At 37.8% G+C, this 18,651-nt stretch overlaps 1 protein-coding gene across 7 annotated transcripts in view; it reads right to left on the reverse strand.

The window, feature by feature from the left end:
• Positions 1–18,651, reverse strand: part of SHANK2 (SH3 and multiple ankyrin repeat domains 2) — a 363,833-nt gene that overhangs the window by 197,229 nt on the left and 147,953 nt on the right. For all 7 annotated transcript variants that reach the window (XM_049821258.1, XM_049821256.1, XM_049821257.1 and 4 more), the window contains one exon: positions 15,269–15,382. In XM_049821258.1, the coding sequence (XP_049677215.1) occupies positions 15,269–15,382 (114 nt within the window). The remainder of the gene's footprint in view (positions 1–15,268; positions 15,383–18,651) is intronic.

Here is an 18,651-nt window from a genome sequence, read left to right on the forward strand (position 1 = left end):
AGGAAAAGAAATTCAGTAACATTAGGTAGTTCTCTTCCCATACAAAGCATGATTAAGCACAAACTCGGCTTCAAGATTACTGAAACTTTACACACATCAGTCATCATTTTAGGAAAAATTAACATCGAGTTTTACGTACGAGCTAACACAAAACCAATATACATATTTCACTGGTTAGTGCCACTACTAAACACACGGTTAAATAGACACACAAAACAGAAGGAAAGCTGGAGGTAGTGGTGCACCGAAATATATAGAACTAACAGCACTTGCAACCATGTCAGCTATTTTGCTTCTCAGGTGTATGTTTTTCCCTACTTATCAGTCTTACAAACACTTCCCACCCCAAGCTACTTCGAGTCATTTAGCCCTTGTGTCAAGGTCTGGGACTGTGTCTACATGTACTACCGAGCGTCTGTGCTTTTTAACAATATCGCAATATGTTTTGGGGGAGTGGGGACCTGAGGACATCCATTCCTAAGAATAACGTCTTCCATCCTGCAGCATAGAAGGCATCCTCAGGAGATATGATGCAGAGAGAAACAGAAGCACTAGGCTGCTCAGCAGGAATAGCATTTTCCCACTCTGTTAGACTACCTCATAGGCATAAATTAGGAAAGACAAAAAGTAGGGATTACCTACTTTTTAATTGCAGAGCAACAATGCACGATCCTTCTGACAATCACTTCCACCTTCCTGTTTTTCTATGGACTCGTATCACTGACCCCATTAAACAAGATATTTGCAAGAAAATAAAAAGCTTCCTCTTTCATCTGTCCATCTGCTGCCCAGAAAACAGGTAATACCTCACCATGTCAGCAGCATACACCAAGAAAATTGCATTCATTTATGATGAAAGAATTAAACCAAATGACTGAGAATAATACAAAGATTTCAAATGTCCATTCAAAAACAAACTACAACCCTAAAACTTGTTTTCTAAAAATGAAGCAAGAATGAGAGAAGAACAAACAAAAGTTCACCTCATTTACCTGATTTCCTAATTAATTAGCAATTAGGAATTTCAATTTCCTTCAATTGCCTTGCAGTGCACCCTTCAAACACAGCATGCCTTGTCAAAACCCCTCCCAATGACTTAGCTTTGAGTACTGCGACATTTCTAGAAGATTTTTCACCTTATTTTCTTATTTGAGTAAGCAAATAAAAACAGGAAAAAAAATAGAAATAATATGCCATTTTGTGTCCTCTTACCTGTAATAATGATGTCTGGATGTTTGGTAACTACTTCAAAACGGGTGAATAATTATAAAGCGTAGGTGTGTCGTGCCAGAGTTTAAGTGCCACTCGTGAGCTAGTTAAGAGGATGGGAGCAAAAAAGGGGTCTCGGTTCTCTGCTGTTTTCACAGGAAAAGAGAAAAGTTCAGCAGCAGAAACTGAAGAAAGCTGAGCTGTGTGGTGACCACAGGAATGGAGGGAGGATGGCCCAGAACTGCCCCAGAGCTACAGAAGCCTTGTTCATTTAAAAAAAATAAAATAAAAATTAAAAATCAATCTATCCTGTTGAAATGTCTGAAGATACAGAGTTTTAAGTGTTTAACATTAGACTAGATATTGCGATGTTATCACCAAAGAACTAGAGGAACACTGCAAGTCCCTTTTCCAGCCAAAGGAGCTCCCTATCTCGAGACTCACTGGTTCAATTTTTAGCCAGGTTTTCCTTCTGTCTATGAGCATTATTTTATCACCAGCGAACAGCCTACATCTTGGATCGTAAAAGTACTTACCAGTAAACAGAAAAATCTGAAGGATTGCATCTCTCTTCCAATTTTGCCTTGTACCTCTCCTCTGATTTTATCTAAGCTTCTCTTCCTGCAGCACTAATCAGTGCACTTACCTATAATTTGCCCTTCTGTTTTCTGGGGCAAGCACTTAGCAAAAATCACCATTCTTTCTATTACTTTTTCAACATCCTCTCGTTCTTAATAAATAAATCCTGACATTGTTTCTTCTCGTAGTCTTTTGTTCACTGCATGTACCTGTATCCTGTCTTTGGATAATAAAATCTTAGCAAGATAGATTTGTGATTTTTGTGAAAGTGCCTTGGACATTTCCTGTATATATTATGCTTTTCCTCTCAACCAGTGGCGTACTAAGGCTTTAGAGTCTTCAAAGTCTTATATGAGACCAAACCAAAGCACAGGCTTTATCCTGGCAAGTGGAAGGAAAAGCATAATCTATAGGGATTTACAGTCATAAATATAACTGTTTCTTTTCTTTTTTAAGTGTTGACAAACAAATGCTAGTATAACATAAAAAAAATTAGGTTTGTAACTTATCTGAGAGACAAAACATTTAGAATGGAAATAGTAGCTGCAATTCAAAAAGGTTTTCCCCTTAATTTTTTCTTTAAAAATCTTTTATCATGGAGTTTAATTCTAATGGCAAATAAATAACATCATGAAGATTCTCGTCCTTCCCCCTGGTTCCTCACTTCGATTTGTTAAATTTGAACAGCAAAGGATTGGCTTGCACCCCTAAATTTACGGGGTGAGCTAAATGTTTGAAACACACAGACATTCTAAAAAGGTAGAACGGTATCTGAAGGTGACAAGCTCAGGTGGAAATGTTAATACCACAGAAATTTCTATAGTTAGGTGATATGAATCTTTCCCCACTGCAGCTTTGCTGTCTACGTTCAATCAGGTAAACTGCACTCATACTACAAAAGCATCATGCAAAGGATTAATTGTTTTTAAGTGCTTTATAATTGCCACCAGCTTATTACTGCAAAGTAGAGGGTGCTTGCTAGCTCCCGCTCTTCGATAATTGCTGTGTTATCGGACAGCTGACTCAGGCTGTAGTTCTATGCAGTATCAATTGATGGGACTCCTGTCCTTTCCATTAATCATTGATCATTTTTCCAAGTAAAACTGCTTACAGGAGAGCCTTAAAAGCTAACAAATAACTTTTTTTTTTTTTTTTTTTTTAAAGCACTATGGTTTTGCCTTTCAGTTCAAAATGCAGCCACTCAAACCTTTGTGCCAATACAACTGCGGAACAGAAATAGGGAGTGGGAAAAAAAATTGTAACTGACAAAGAAAATATCATTGCAGAAAATTTGCACCCAAAAAGGATGCGATTATGCAGACAACATTGTACAAGACAGAGATATTACTATAAACTTTTTGGTTAACTTAGCAACTGATAAAGTGGTAAGTCTCTGTCTTTTACATAGCCATGGAAAAGCATCTGCAAGCGTGTCTGTACTAACTTTAACTTAATTTAAAACTTGACAGAAATACTGGGTTATTCTTGTGCTTAGGTACTTTCCAACTGACAACTTCCAAAGTGCAGATGTGCTAAAAGGATGAAACCCCTTCCTTTCCCTTCCCTCCTGCAGATATACCTTGGCAAAGACAGACTCATGGCATGGATCATTTTTCAACATATATTCCTCCCTTCCACTGCCAAGATTTTTTCAAGCCCTGTCTGTTATCAATGTTGCTGGTATCTGACTGCATTGGGTTTGCCAATCCCTTTTTGTTTTGACCATGCATAGCTTTCATAGCATGCGTGAACATTTCCAGCAGATACTGAAACACCGATACTCTCAATCTTTCATTGTTACGTGGTTGCAAAGACTTCTACTCTTGTTACCTAACTTCAGTTCTCCACCTCCTGCAGCGTATTATTGCACATAAACGTGTCCAACAGAGTAGAAGTACTTTTCTTAACTCCTATGATCCAACATTTTAACTATTCAGCCAAAAGGTAATGTTATAGCTTCTAGAGGTTTGTTGTTAACCTTTACTCCACAAACTGTAATTTTTTAAACGTAAGGAATTTTTAGATAAGTGAGACAAGGATACATTCTATTTAATTTCCTTACACTGTTGATATGTTTTACAGGGAATTCAATATAATTCCTTTTAATATTTCCAGGAGAGCAGCCAAAATATGCAACTATTTTAAACATCTCTCTGAATAACATTAAACTAGTGCTTGATACGTGTATAAAATATCTATAGGCATGAAGGAAAGACCCTATAGCTTCCTGTGATTTTCATATAATTGTAATTGAACTTCTGGCTACAAAAAAGCCCCAAAACAATACACTGAAGTCCTTTTTGCCTGTAAATCATCCACAAAATTATCTTGACTTTTGCAGCCATTTTTGATATTTGTGAATTGTAGCCTGAATTGAGGGTTAAGAAAGTCACTGGGCATCTTTCAGTTCAGATCAGAAAGCAGAACCAAATTTCCAAACTCAGTTCCAAATACAAACATGCTTTTATAAATAATGTAGCCAAGCTCCATTACCATTTAAAATTCAATCCATTTTGTGAGTTCAGAATTAGAAACATTTACTCAGGTTTGTCTATTTTACCTGAAGACAAATAACCTATTCCTGACTTGAAAAATAAGACTATCAACATTGATGTGATGTTCTTTCACTTAGCTAAATAAATGCACCCTGGGATATTGATAGTGTGAGTAAGCACAGCCCTGGCACAGCGACTTTCAAAGCCCGACACTGGAGGCGTCACCTTTAAAACCACGGCCACAGCGATGCTGAGCGCTGCCCTCTGACTCTGCCCTGCAGACACAAAAGAGCCAGTGGCAGAACAAGGCAGCTGGAGATGGAAAGCAACAGAAATGGGGGGAGGACAAGGTGTGAAGCCCCAAACTTTAGTTTTTCTAAACTCTCTGCAAGCTCTGTGACCGTATCGAAGGCCACCTGAGACACTGGTCAGGTCTGGGGCTTCCTACCTAGAGTTGATTGAGCCCAAGAGGAAATGTCGGAAAGAAAATGATCTTCATTTGAAGAAATTACACTTTAAACCCCTTACCTCACTAGTCTGGGTTAACAGTTCACAAGGCAAGGTGAGACCCCAGAGTTTCCCTTTGATACCAGTCCGATAATAAAATTAGTAGAGCTTTCTAGTGGGGGAGGTATTCCGCTTACGTGGTTCGCACTACAGAATAAAATTGGCAAATGGTATGTAATGTAATAACTGATTGGGTTTTTCAATGAATCAAAATAACATGCTTGTTTTCATGCTGCTTCTACTATGATCAGGTGCTGTCATCTAGTAGCATATTATCAAGTCTTTTCCTCACTATCAGGCATCGGTGGGTCTTTTAGCAAGCTGGAAAAAGCTCCTTTCCATCTTCTTTTGTTGCAGGCAGGTATGGGAGCAAAAAGCAGTGGCATAATTTAAGAAGAGAATATGGATTATCTAACAGCTGCTGCTCTTTAGGTATCATTTTCCTGATCACCTCCAGCACTGCCATTACTATAAGTAGATGCTCCATCATCTTCCTTAAATTAATATGAATTTGATCTCAGGTAAGTGGGGAGCGTTTCAAAGAGTCTTCAGCCTCTGCTGTCAGGCCTTTTATCTGAAGCATTAAGAGTAAGAGGGGAAAAAACCCAAATGTGTCATTTGGAACAGGAGAATACAGAAGATGACTTATCAACGCTTTCAGAATTTGCATAGAACTAAGACTTGCCTTGCTTAAGGTCAGCCATTTTAAGTAAGTGGTTTTAAAAAGTATCAGGTTATGCTAAAGGAAATGAGTTAAACGAAATATGGCACTTTATTTAATCCTGACAGGTACCTAGAACGGTTTTAACAGAAGTTGTGTTCTGACATAAATAATATTTACACAGGTGCATCAGAGAATCCTGACTAACAGAATTTCAGAAACAAATAGATGTAAAATAAAAATAAAAGCTAAAACCTACTGCTACTATAATTTAAGATATTTATGGAATGAGCAAAGATCAAGTATATTTGATCATAGGATCATAAGCTATTAAAAAGTACCTCTAATAAAAAAACCACCACATACACACAAAAAAAAACCCAAAAAACCTATTAGTATAGGGAAGAGATGTTACTACCAAAATATATATTCTTTATGAAATTTGAAAGGCTCCAAAATTTCGGAAAGTGAAAGCTAAGGATTTTTGCCTACTAGAAATCATTGAGATATGCCAAATTGGTTAAAACTCAAATAACTTGACGCCACACTTTGATGTGTTGAAAAAAATCTGTTATATGTGTAGTTTCCACAAGAACAACTAGGAATCAAAAAATTAAGTATTACTTCTACGTTGTTAGCACATTGCATAACAGGGCTGCTCAAATTCTGCCACAGGTTGAAGTATTCTGTCTTAAACCAATAATTGGGCTTAAATTCCTCAGGAGGCTGTTTCACTTTATAAATCATTTACTTTATACCTTTATCTATTTCGTACTTCTAAAGTAATTTGTAACATTAGACCTTTTTTGCTATTTATATATGCTCTCAGGCTTTAAAAGTTGCTTCTTAATGTTAGATGGAGTGTGATTTTCCACAGAAAATGTGAATGCATCACTGGAAGTAAAAGCAAGACACTAATGGTAACTTCATTCCTTTTTGAGACTCCTCAGAGTTTGCACTTTTTTATCCTGTATGGTTTGATAGACTTTTTTTTTTTTTGAGGAAAAGATGCAGAAAGAATCAGAAAATGAAAACCTCTACACTTGAATGTCCAAAATCACACATCAGCAATCCCAGATGCTTTTTAAATGTTGAGCTTCCTAACATGTAAGTTTAACTTTATATTGCTGTGCAATTTATTTTTAGCCTATTTCAATGCTTTAGAGAACTGCGTGGCTCCTTTTCAGCTGATTAGAGTTATTCCTAAGTGGCTCTTAGCAAGCATGAAAATCAGAGTGAACGGAATGAAGTGCATGTCAGCTGAGGAGCCGAGACAGTAAAATATTATGAATTAAAAATTACTTATTCAGACATAAAGATGCAGACAGGCTTACAATCTTTACAAGCTCTAGAGCTAGGCTTGTATTTTCTTTCTTTTGAATAATTTTTTAATGTTTTTGCTTCACGCTGTTCTCAAAAACTGGATAAATTATGAAATTATTATCATGGAATACTTTATTTTACTCTTTCTCGAAACCAAACTCATATCATTAGCAAAGGAAAACCACTGTAATTTGACAGAGAGAAGCTGACCAGCAAAATGAGTTGGTAGACTCAGTCTTCCAAAGCATGTCTTACAAATACTACTGTTACAGTAAGAAACCTCTATTGCATCTTGGTCAGAAGTCCAAGACTGAAAGAATGCAAGGTCTTTCAAGGCACCCTGGGCCAGAGAGAACACACATTACTGCCTTGTGGGGGAAGCATATGACTCCATCCTATAGCCAGCTTGCAGACAAAACCAGCTCTGAAGTTACCTCTGCTTCCAAATTAGCATTATTGTTGAGTGATGATTCATTTAGAAGTCTTTTCCCAAACTGCTGTTTATCATCACTGAGAACACAAATGCTTTGCTCAGCAAAGCTAAAGTGCAGAAACTTGCTGAGGTTCATTCTTTACATTTCCATTACTTGAGACAAAAAGTAGAGTTGATTTACATCCTCAGCTACAGAGAGTTGTCAGAATTAGTTGAATATTACTGCGCCAAGCTCTTATGTCAGCTAGGTTTTGTGGACTGGCTTGCCAGCACCTCAGATCTAGCTCTTTGCGTTGACTTTTTTGTTCCAGTATAAAGTATTTTTCCCACTGTTGGATGGAAGAGAATGGAGTTTAAGAAAAAATATGGTATGTAGCATATTCCTGATCTTTCTAAGCCATAAAACAGAACACAGTATCTTTGTGGATGATCACTGTGCTGATCTTTGTCATCACATTTTTTCTCAATTACAAATTTGTACATGGGAAATATATTTTGTGGCAGAAAATCACTTCTCAAAAGGTGAAACTTTTCAGAATCATATGAGCCATGTGGTTTGTTGTGCAAAATATAGAAGCAAGGCAGAAAAGAGTATTTCAGAGGCCAGAGCTTTGGACAGTATCCTGCAAGGCAGGGGGACTTACTGAAGAGTGTTTGACCTGGCAGTTTGAGCTCTGGGTGCCAGGGTCTGACAGCTGGACAGCATTCCTCAAACAGGCATGGATAAACTTCGATAAACACCTCTGCTTGACTGCATGTCCCACATTTAGGACCCTGTCTGGGATTACAAAGATATAATATTATATCTCTTGAGCTTTCTATCCATTTTCAAATGGCTGAATTTGTATCCACATAATACCACTTTTTACAATAAGCCCACTTACATGTGAAGCAATCTTGCACTTTCAATTTTTTTTTAAATTTGGTTTATATTCTCTGTGCCACATTAAGTCCAGCCATTGCCTGCACTGTTGAGTGAGAACATGTTTCCAAGGTATCAGACTTCTTAGCTCTTTACACAACAGACATGAGGATGTTTGTGATTAAGTTTCCTAACAAAACTGTGTCTTTCCCTGCTTATACATAGAAATTACTTTTATCTGTCTCCATTTAGTCCTTCCACCTGCAGTACTGTTTTGTCCTTAACTGCTCCTGTTCATGGCAAACAGTTTAAGTTGCACGATCATTTTGCCACAGATGCACAGGTACCTTCTATTCAAGGTGGAATCCTGTGGGAGGAGCATTTATCAAAATTTATTATCAAAACCCTTGAGGTGCTCATCTCGTCAGATAGCATCTCTTATTTGCAGGCTCTTCTGTCTCAACGAAACCCTCTTCCTTCTGGCGGTTTTCAAAGTTATTTAGTTTAGAGAATTTTTCAGAGTTCTAATAATCTCTACAATGTTTCCATCTATTCTTACAGTTGTCTTACTAGTTAAATAACTACCCAGAACGAATCCTAACAAAACAGGAAAAAGTTGTTTAAAAAAGATTTTGTTAATTTGGATCATTTATAAAAGGCAGGTAATGAAGGGAAGAGGCTGGATGAAAGGATTTTTTTGCTTTCCGTTTTTTTCTCCCAGTGCTGACCTGTACATGCATAATTGTATGTGATTAGGGAGTGCTTTTACAGTTGATTAAGTTCTGGCTATCTATTATGCCCAAATAGCAAATTTGGTAAACCAAGACTCCCATCCTTCTAGAAAGACCAGAGCTACAACTCACAAATCCCAGTTTTACATGAGCTCAAGAACTAATATTTGGATGCAAACTGAGCAAAGCCTCATCAGGGACTTTAACCACACCTTAAACTCTCCAGCCATGTAAATGTAGCCCCTGACTGCCAAAATCAGTGACCCTGAACTTGCAGGAAGAAGGGTGATGGCTGTATCCAAGCGCTCCAAGCCCAGTGCAGCCAGCTGAGGGATAATTCTGGTCCACAGCAAGTCCCCCCTCGGAGTCTTCGGATGCATACGCAAACTGCATATCAGGTTGAGATGGGTGCTCATTTTTTCCTTTTCTATTCGGGAAAGAAATCCGTATATGCGAACACATGCTCCAGCATGTCCTCTGGGCTTGATGATTTGGGGATGGGGACTTCCAAGCTCAGCACATACATTTCTGTTCCACACTGGGATGCAATGGGGTGCACGCTCACACACGCAGAGGCCAAATTTCTGTGGTATGCTTTAGCGTTCATTTGCCCCACAGAGTACACCCAGTAATGACACTGCTTTGTAATATACCTACCACATCACTACCCTGAGATGCTTAAAAAGGTAGAAAAAAAGAATGCCAAAATGTAACTTTTTAGCAGCCATCCTTCTCATGAAAGGTTAAACAGCACATGTTTGAAATTAACTATAAGCTACCTGGGGAAATTCAGTTTTTTAGAACTTCAGGCAGCCTACATATGTCCATACAGGACACAGTCAAGCTGCAAGCTGTGCTCTGGCGTGTAACCATTCGTCCTGGTTCACTGTTAGGGGGTCCCTGGCACAACTCCCACTTCTGCTAGCTATTATTCTTCCAAACAGTACCCAGATGTATTTCAGTGGACAAAAAATGTTGGTGACTGTTCCAAAAGGCAGCATGGAGAAGGCAACCTTGACGTGGCAGGTAAGGGGAAGAAAACTTTCAGACACGATATGTGCCAAGCCACTTGCCTGCAGAGGACAGAACAACTACCAGTTACTAGTATAGATGTTAGCTCCTAAACTCACAGTAAGGCAACTTTCTTTTTTGAAAGAAGGCAAAACCACTTTCTAGCAGCCTGGCTGACTAGATTGGCTGGGAAGGTGTTGTGCTAATTATAAAAAGGGATGGTGGAAATGAGGAACAAATCTGGTTTTATTGAATGCACGAGGTATTAAAAGCTAAGAATGTGGAATAAAGAAAATTCTATACTTCAGAAACAGCAGTCCGTACGCATTTTATTAACACAACTTTGACTTGTTTGGTAACTTCTGAAATCTCACAGGAATGTCGGATAAGGAATGCTGTAATTTCTGCTTATAGCATCTCTTTATGATTACATACGTAAAAAGAAACGGGCAAGGGAACTATACTATTACTAGATAATCTGTCATTCTATTTTCAAGTTGCTGGAAACCCAGGAATAAGCTATCCCGAACATTTAAGTACACACATTTGGAAAGAGAAATCCCAGTTTAGATGCTAGGTGGTGTCTGCTCAGAGCACCAGTGACACTAGAGGTCAGCATGGGCGCATCTACATGAGCATTGTAGTCTGGGCCAGGGACGGGCTTTTTGTAAGTGCTGCCTACTCTGCGCCAGCCCACGGGACTGAGCAGACCTCAGAGTTGGCAAATTGGATTCTTTCATGGAAAAACGAGCTCTTGAACCACCGCTAATGGTCGTTCGAGCCACATGCCCAGATTAGATCTGGTCTGAAATATACTCCCAGGACTCGTATGGCAACTACAACTACTAGTAAGGTGTACCCCAAGGCCACAGGATAGAGAAACGCGTGGAGGATGCTACTGAATGAAAACTCAGCCCCAAAGACAATAGTAAAGATGAGCATGGAACTCAAGGAAAGGTACACTGAAGAGGCCAAGAGTTGAAAGACGGCAAGAATTACTAAAAGACATGCTGGCTCTACCTTCATTTCAGTAACATTTGTAAAATCTCAGAGTTCTTCAGGCACGTTAGGGAAGAAGGAATAATAAATGGTAAAGACAGACTGTAGTTAAAGATAACTTCTAGCTTGAAAATGAATACTTCACCTCAGTTATGAGCAATCAGATAATCTTTATCTCTGAATTCTGAAGGACATGGAGAATAAAATCACAAGTCTAATAGAAAGCAGTTTCACAGCAAATCTCTCAAGTCAGAGAAATACCCTATGATGGAAGACAAGCAAATGGGAATATCTAAACTTAAGCAGGAGAAAGAAAACTGTATCTTCCACTGGTGAAGCAGCTGATTTTATGGACGCCAGGTTCTTCTGTACTTCATTTCCCATTGGAATGTATTAGGTAGGAATTCGTACTATTTTAAAAAAGGATAATGAATTTTAAGGGGAGAATAAACCTTTAAGATGAAAAGCCTTGCTTTTTTTTTGTACAGGCAGAAAAATCAAACAAAGCTATGTCACATAGCGTGTCCTCAGGGGATGCAAACTACGGCTGCCAGAGATCCAAGTCGACCTGTGATTCTCTGCAGCACCAACAGCACTTAGCTACTAAATCCTGTTAAGATGTCTACTAACCCAAGGTAGTGCCTCACATTTGCAGAGATTTCAGTTAACTTGGATTTTATGTGAATCAAGCTTCTCCTGCACAGAACTGTCTTCAATATACCCAGAACATTTTAGCAAAAAAAAAAAAAATATAGTATATTTTCTCATATTTAGGAATATAAAGAAATTCAGGAATGCATTTGGTTCATTACTGAAGAACATAGGAAAACTGTCAACGCAGAAAGAAGAAATAAGTAACATTTGTATTTTGTGTTTGTACAGGGAAAAAGCAAGATGTGGTCTCAATCTCATCCGAATGAATACTTTCACTATAAGAATAGTTCAGGACAGTGTTAAAAGCTGGCTACTAAGGTGACACTATTTAAAATGAGACGGTACGAAGGTTTTGTGCCTAAGAATTTTTTAAAAGCAGGCAAAAGAACTTAGCAGACCACTGATAATGATTTTCTTTGTTGTCGTTCTTTTTTCATTAGATCTCAAAATGTCAAGGAAACTTCTTCAGACTGCAAGGCAGCGGGTCCTGTGCCAGTGCTATTAAAGGGCAAATGAGACAACCTGGATAATTAAAAGTCTACAAGCCTGGCATCAAGACTAGGAAAATAATGGAATAATTCCTACAAGTCTCAATTAAAGAAGGATTAAAGAAGGGATAAAGAATTAATGCCAGTCAACACGATTTTTTTTTGCAAAACAGAACTTGCCAAACTAGCATGATATCTTTGAAAAGATCACAGGAACCAGGTGCTGTTCTGTACTGCCTGCTTCCAGAGAACAGTCGGGATGGCAGTGAGGTTCCCTGAAAATTGAACTTGTCTTAGAAGTGAGATTATACATCAGCATGACACGAAACACCTGCCCACCAGTTTTACTGGGCACGTAGTGTTTAATTGTGGTTTGTTTTTTCCAAGAACTATTCCTCTTTCTTTCATTCATGGCGTGCAAATGACAAGCTACTATTAAATACAATTATTCAAACTTAATAGCAAAGGGAAGCTGTTTGAAGAAATGTTCCTAAATCTCATTTATAGGAAAGAACTGTTACTGTGGTGCTGGTCTGAAAAAGGCTGAGTTTGAGATTCATTTCCTACACATTAAGATGATCTACTTTCTAAATCATTATCATAAGAAGTTCTGCTGCTTTGCAAAGTCCACGATGCAAATTCTTGCAACTGGCACAAGTTTGTGATGTTTCTCAGCTGATGTTCTTTCAGCGATCCCAGTAGACCTAATTTAATTTCTAATCATTTCACCATGCTTAACACATTTTTCTAAATTACTTTTGCATTTGTACTCAGAGGGAGTACTGCCTGATTTTTGCTTATAAAGCTCTCCTCTTTCATTTCCATTGTTTCCTATGCAAAGGGAATGAAGCGCAATTCAGTGATCAGCTGCTTTCAGTCCATACCATATTTCAATAATAATATGGCACATACTGTGGATTTCATATATTTCATACTCACAGCTCCAACCTCTATCGCGTTACACAGAGAAGCACTGTACCTCATTTGTGCCTTCTGGGTGCAGGACATTTTTCAAGACAGCCCAGCAAAACATGTGAGTGCACAAGTTCAAAGGTATAGAAAATGTGCCCATTTTGTGCTTATTTCATTATATTTTTGTCTTTTTTAGAAGAATGGTATATTTAAAGTCTTTAGCTATATTAGCATTATTATTCACGCTATACTACAAGCAAATAGGAAAACAATTGGAAAGACAATCGTATGCAATAGGTATAAATTACAATGTAATGCTCTGGTGTTTTGCCAGACACATGGCATAAGTTTTCATAATTTTATGTCAGAAAATTTGTAAAATGTTTCTGTTTATATTCTTTTAACACTTCCAGCTTTGGTAATCCTTTTGCTATTCTTGTGACAATTTTTTCTTAATTTTCATTTTCTTTTGAATGATCAAAGAAATTTTTGCTCGAAAACAATCTTGTCACATATTAAAGCAATCATGTCATATACTGAATTTACTTCCTGCAGTATTTCTTGAAAAGATCTCTAAGGATTTGTGACAAATAGGTTTGGTTACCTTCTCTTCAAAAGCACTAAAGAGGATGCAAAACTCCTTTCATATTTTAGAAATTCACTTAATGCCCCTCCCCAGAATTTTCTTCCGATTTCAATACAAATGCACAGGTCAAAAGTAATGCAGAGTTGCCATGACAGACTTCAGAAAGGTGTTTGTGATGACTGACTTACATAGACTACATCTTTCTGAAGTCTTTCAATCAAGCGACCACAAGGTTTTATTGAAGGATCCTCAGAACGGCTCACACACGGCTCTTCACCAGCTCACGCTGCACACTGTCTGAATTTATCTCTTTTCCATAATGTTTCCAACAAATGAAATCACACTAGAATCGCAACTTGTTATCCTCTTTTTACATCTAGTATTTGAGAACTGCACTGCTCCTAGATTTGCCAATTCCAACCTCAAGCTTCCTCTTATTTAACACTCCTCCATCTTTACATTTGGATTTGTTCTTAAACCCTTTGAAGAGCTAAATAACTATTCTCTCTCTATTCTCAGAGCCTAAACCCATTCTTTCCAAATATTAGATCTGGTTTTGCTTCCTTCTCTTCTTCTCTCTAAGAAGGGAAATAGAAAAGGAGGTATAACCTTTTCATGCAGTGTTTAGTTATCTAGAGCAGTGTCCCTGATGCCTCATTCCCTCATTCTTTTGAAGTTTTCATATTACAAGAGTTAACTTCTCGCCTCCTCTTCTGCTCATCCCTTAAACTCTACTTCATCTTACCACAGTTTCCATTATAACTGATGAAATTAAAATACTTAACAGGTATTATAAATATTTCCAAATCCTTACTATTCTGGAACTATTATCTTGTCCAGTGCATTCTATTCCATTCAATCATGTTTATACAGTGGGAATATATAAAAAGAGAAAACTATACCTGTGCAGTTTATAATAACATACATAAAAGAATAATGTTTGTGAATGAATGATACAATGCATAAATTTTAGTGTCTTGTCTGCACAATGCCAAAAGTTCTTAATCAATACCTCAGAGACCCAAAACACATCAATAGTTAATTTAAAACTGCATACACTCCTGAAGAACATTAATTATATTCTCAGAGCTCATTTATAATGAGCTTTTAATTAGAGAGGATGTCCTCGTATCTGAATTGTTAAAAGCAGAGAAATTATGAGACGGTGGTAATTCTTAAAATAACATGCTTCAATGTACATTTCTGTTTCTTTTCTTAATCCAGAACTGTAAAGACTCCTTGCTTAAAGTCACTTGTGTTTTACTTGCTTACGGTAACACAAGTGTATGATAAAGGAGGATTCTATTTCCTTTGTCATCGGTAAGGGTGCATATGGGACATCCCACTAATGGATGCCTCCTCTAAAATTTAGTAAAAGGTCAGCAGAAGGAACTTTATTGCTGTGAACAAGGGCTAAATACATTGTAAGACTACCTCAGATTGGGAGATGACTGACAAGTTTTTCTTCCATTAATTAATTGTCTAATTAGCCATTCTCCCATACCGTAAGAAAATAAACCACAGCATAACGCTTTACAAAATGTCTGCATACAGTTCTGTGTTAAGAGCTTTCGCAGTACTTCACAGCGTAGTCCCCCATGAGAAAGACCGTTTGCTTGGATAGCGTCCAGTAGAATCTGATCAATACACCCATCTTTATTTTTTAATTCAGCAGCTCAGCTTTATTTAATTCTCCAGTTTTTAGTACTGCACAAACGCGCTGCTGTATAACACATTACCGTCCAGGCTGCCTCTCTGCTTGGACAGACACATCGCATTTGTCATCGTTAGGATTCAACAGGAACTTGATGTGATTACCTGGTTTGCTTTCATTTGGTTTACACTGAACTTCTTCAACGCATTCTGCGGGAAACCATCCGATATGTCCCCGGGTGCTGCCTTCCCAGAATCCACCTTCACCAATGCTTAAAACTAAATAGAGAGAGACATAGGAAGCATTAGACTTTTTTTCTCTTCTCATGTAAATACCAAGATTAGTTACGTAACACAGTCAGTAATAACTGAGTATCATGTTGGTAAAAGCAAACGTTGTGCAATAACTCAAATGCTGGTACCCCAGCAATGGGCACAGAGTAACTTTTGTCTTTGGAACCTCTTCCCAAATCTATTTTTCTCACAAGTTTCCTTGGCCCTCACATAATTATTTCCATCTTCAGTTTTCTCATTGCTGCTTTTAACAAGGATAACTGCATGGTCATACTAAGACCCCAAAAAATCATCTTGCCTGTTCAAATTAAGCTGAAGTGCTGAACCCGTTGTAAAACTGAACCCACACTGAAATAGTGTTTTAATAATATATATTTGGGTATCTCATATGTTTTCTACTTCCCAAGGAAACATGCTATTTTATTTAGTGGGTAGCTCCAGAGATTTGTAATGTAGGTCAAGTAATATGATTTAATGGTTTGAGTACACAGCAAACTCTTGAATATCCTATAGGTGCCATACACACAATGTAATGCCTTTTGAAATATTTCAATGATTTTTTCTCAGCAGAAGATAATGACAATAGGGAGGAGGATGATTTACCAACAGGAGAAAAAGCTTTATCCTGTAGTTCTAACTATCTTGATATTAATCTTAGGACTCAACAAGGATTGTGACAAAAGACTGCAGCACAACAATGTATGTTTTTACTAGAAAGCAACTTCAAGGATCCTAAATGCTTGCTAAGTATTATGTTTAAATCAATTTTATAGAAGTTCCTACAAATCACTGTATGTTTAATATATATTAAAAGAACATAAATGTACTATTAAAAAGATACTATACATTAATATTGGAACAAAGATGAGATGATTAACAAAAACACGGTTAGCTCTTCTAAACAGGTTGTTTGAAAATGCAGCTCAACCCTACAGCACGGGTCCTCAGAGTACATCTGTACAAAACACAGCGTTCGGTGGGGAGGTCCCTGAGCTACCAAAACCAAGCCCGTGGAAGTGGGAGCAGCACAGCGCCATGAGCTGTGTGCTAGCTAAGCCAGCCAAGCTAACTGGCCCTGCTGAAAATCAAGGCTAATTAGCCCAAGCGCATCTCTTTGCTAACGTATGCATATGGTTTTCAAGACCAGGGATAATATCTCTGCAGGGTATTTCAGTATAGGAGGGATATTAACTTGCTCAGAGCTACTTTGATGATCTCCAACACAAGCAGCCTTTGTGCTGTTAAACCGTACCTTATCAGGCTTTAAAATCACGGTCCCTGACCCTGACTGCAATTGAACTCTGTATCAGTGGAAGTGCTGTGATTCAATGGCATTGAATTGGAACTTGATTTGTACTACTGTACAGTAAGATGAAAATCAAACCAGTGATAGGCCCCCAAAAAAACCCCAAACCCTTGGTGATACTAAAGAGATGGTAAGAAGTCTCGTTCGACACACCAGCATCTGTAAAACTGCATTTGAAATTAAATGTTTACCTAGTTTTTTATCAATGCAATCCTGAGCTATCTGTGGTATTACTTACAGAGCACGAATATCTATTAACATAGATATTTGACAGAAAAATGTTTTTAAATGTGTCAATTTTAGGCCTTTTAATGTAGTAAATTCAGAGATACAGATTTCATGAACTGCGTATTTACACGTCACTGTCAGTAAGTACATATTAAGCCCCAGGAAATAGATCCATTAAGGCAAAATCCTCCACCTGGATGGGTCCCAAATGCACAATTTATCAAGCAGCTTTCTGACAAATTTGAGAAAACCTATACCTACCCAGCTAGTTATGGGATAATGGGGGAGGGCACTGACCTTGGAAGACACCAACAACTCCACAGTGACACTTAAGCTGAATAAAAAATTTTTAGCACACCTTTTCTTTTAGTTACCTAACACCTCTTGGTATTGTTAACATAAGCAGAAAATATTTCACCTCTATATTTAAATGCAAGCAAAAATGAAGAAATCGGACCTGTGCTTTATTTGTATTAAAAAAATAAAAAATACATAAGTAAAAATATTAATAACTATAAATTCGGGGCATACTTAATGAAAAATACATTGATAAATTCCAGTTGTTCTTGAAAATGTTTAAAACTGTGCACATCAACAGGCAAAGTCAATCTGATAATTCAATGTTACATAAAACAGAAGCCTATTCATTCATCCAATATATATTGGGTATTCATCAGCTTCCAACGTATTTTTAGCAATGTAACCTCTGTTCACATAAGAATAGAGTGCATTTCTCATATATGAGATAAGGAAGTAGGAAAACTTACTTAACAACATATACAGGTATTATAATTATTGTAGGATCCTACTGTACATCGATTTAACTTCAAATCATAAAAGTGAGTGTAGGACTCCAGCCAAAAGAAATTTCAAAATGTGAGACAATGGAAGATGCCTATTGCAAATAATTTTTTTTTTTTTTTTTTTTGAGGAGAGTTTTCAGCACTGAATCTCAGTCCTGATTTCACTCCACAAACTGGCAACATAGGGAGAACAAAAACTACTTAGAGATTGTGAAAGACTTCTCTAATTCGGTATTTTATTCATCTGCCATCAGATCTGCTATTCTGACACTCCAAATTACATGGATATTTCCATCTCCAAAAAGCACTTGCACTGTAAGAAGGAAGTTGGGTATTTCACACCCATCAAGTAATTTCCTGTGTCTGTGGTAGTAGCAGCTGATAAGATATCCAAATCAAGATGGGAAAAGAAATTTGCTCTGTAAGTCTATCTGTGAGTGCGGGGCGAAAAGTCATTACTCCAGAGCAAACCCAGTCCTGCTTTAGACCATTATTACATGAATTATAAAATACTAGCAATTGCTAATAGCAAGAGCAAAGCAAAAATCCACATAGTCCTGCTTGAAGACCTAACGTCTACGGAGAAGAGGTAGAAGGGGAAAGGAGGCGCTGCCAGAATGCAGACAGCCTTCACAGTTCTGGTTCAAGCCTGCCTAGAGATTACACCTACAACCAAAATGACGGTACCTTTGGACTTAGATCAAGGAAAAAACATCATTGTGGGTGCCAGGAAAGGAAGGGGAAGCCTGATGGAACTGTAAGAGACGCAAAGATGACACAAGAGGCAAACGTAGGGTAGCCAGGGATACAGCTGCCGTGCAGAGACAGAGGCAAATTGTCGGTGACGTGGAGGATAAGCACATATGGCCTAATCCTCAAAATGTAGAAGATGAGATCTAGATGGCTCTGCACTACCA

This window comes from Accipiter gentilis, chromosome 17 (genome assembly GCF_929443795.1).
Source record: "Accipiter gentilis chromosome 17, bAccGen1.1, whole genome shotgun sequence".
Taxonomy (NCBI): Eukaryota; Metazoa; Chordata; class Aves; order Accipitriformes; family Accipitridae; genus Astur; species Astur gentilis.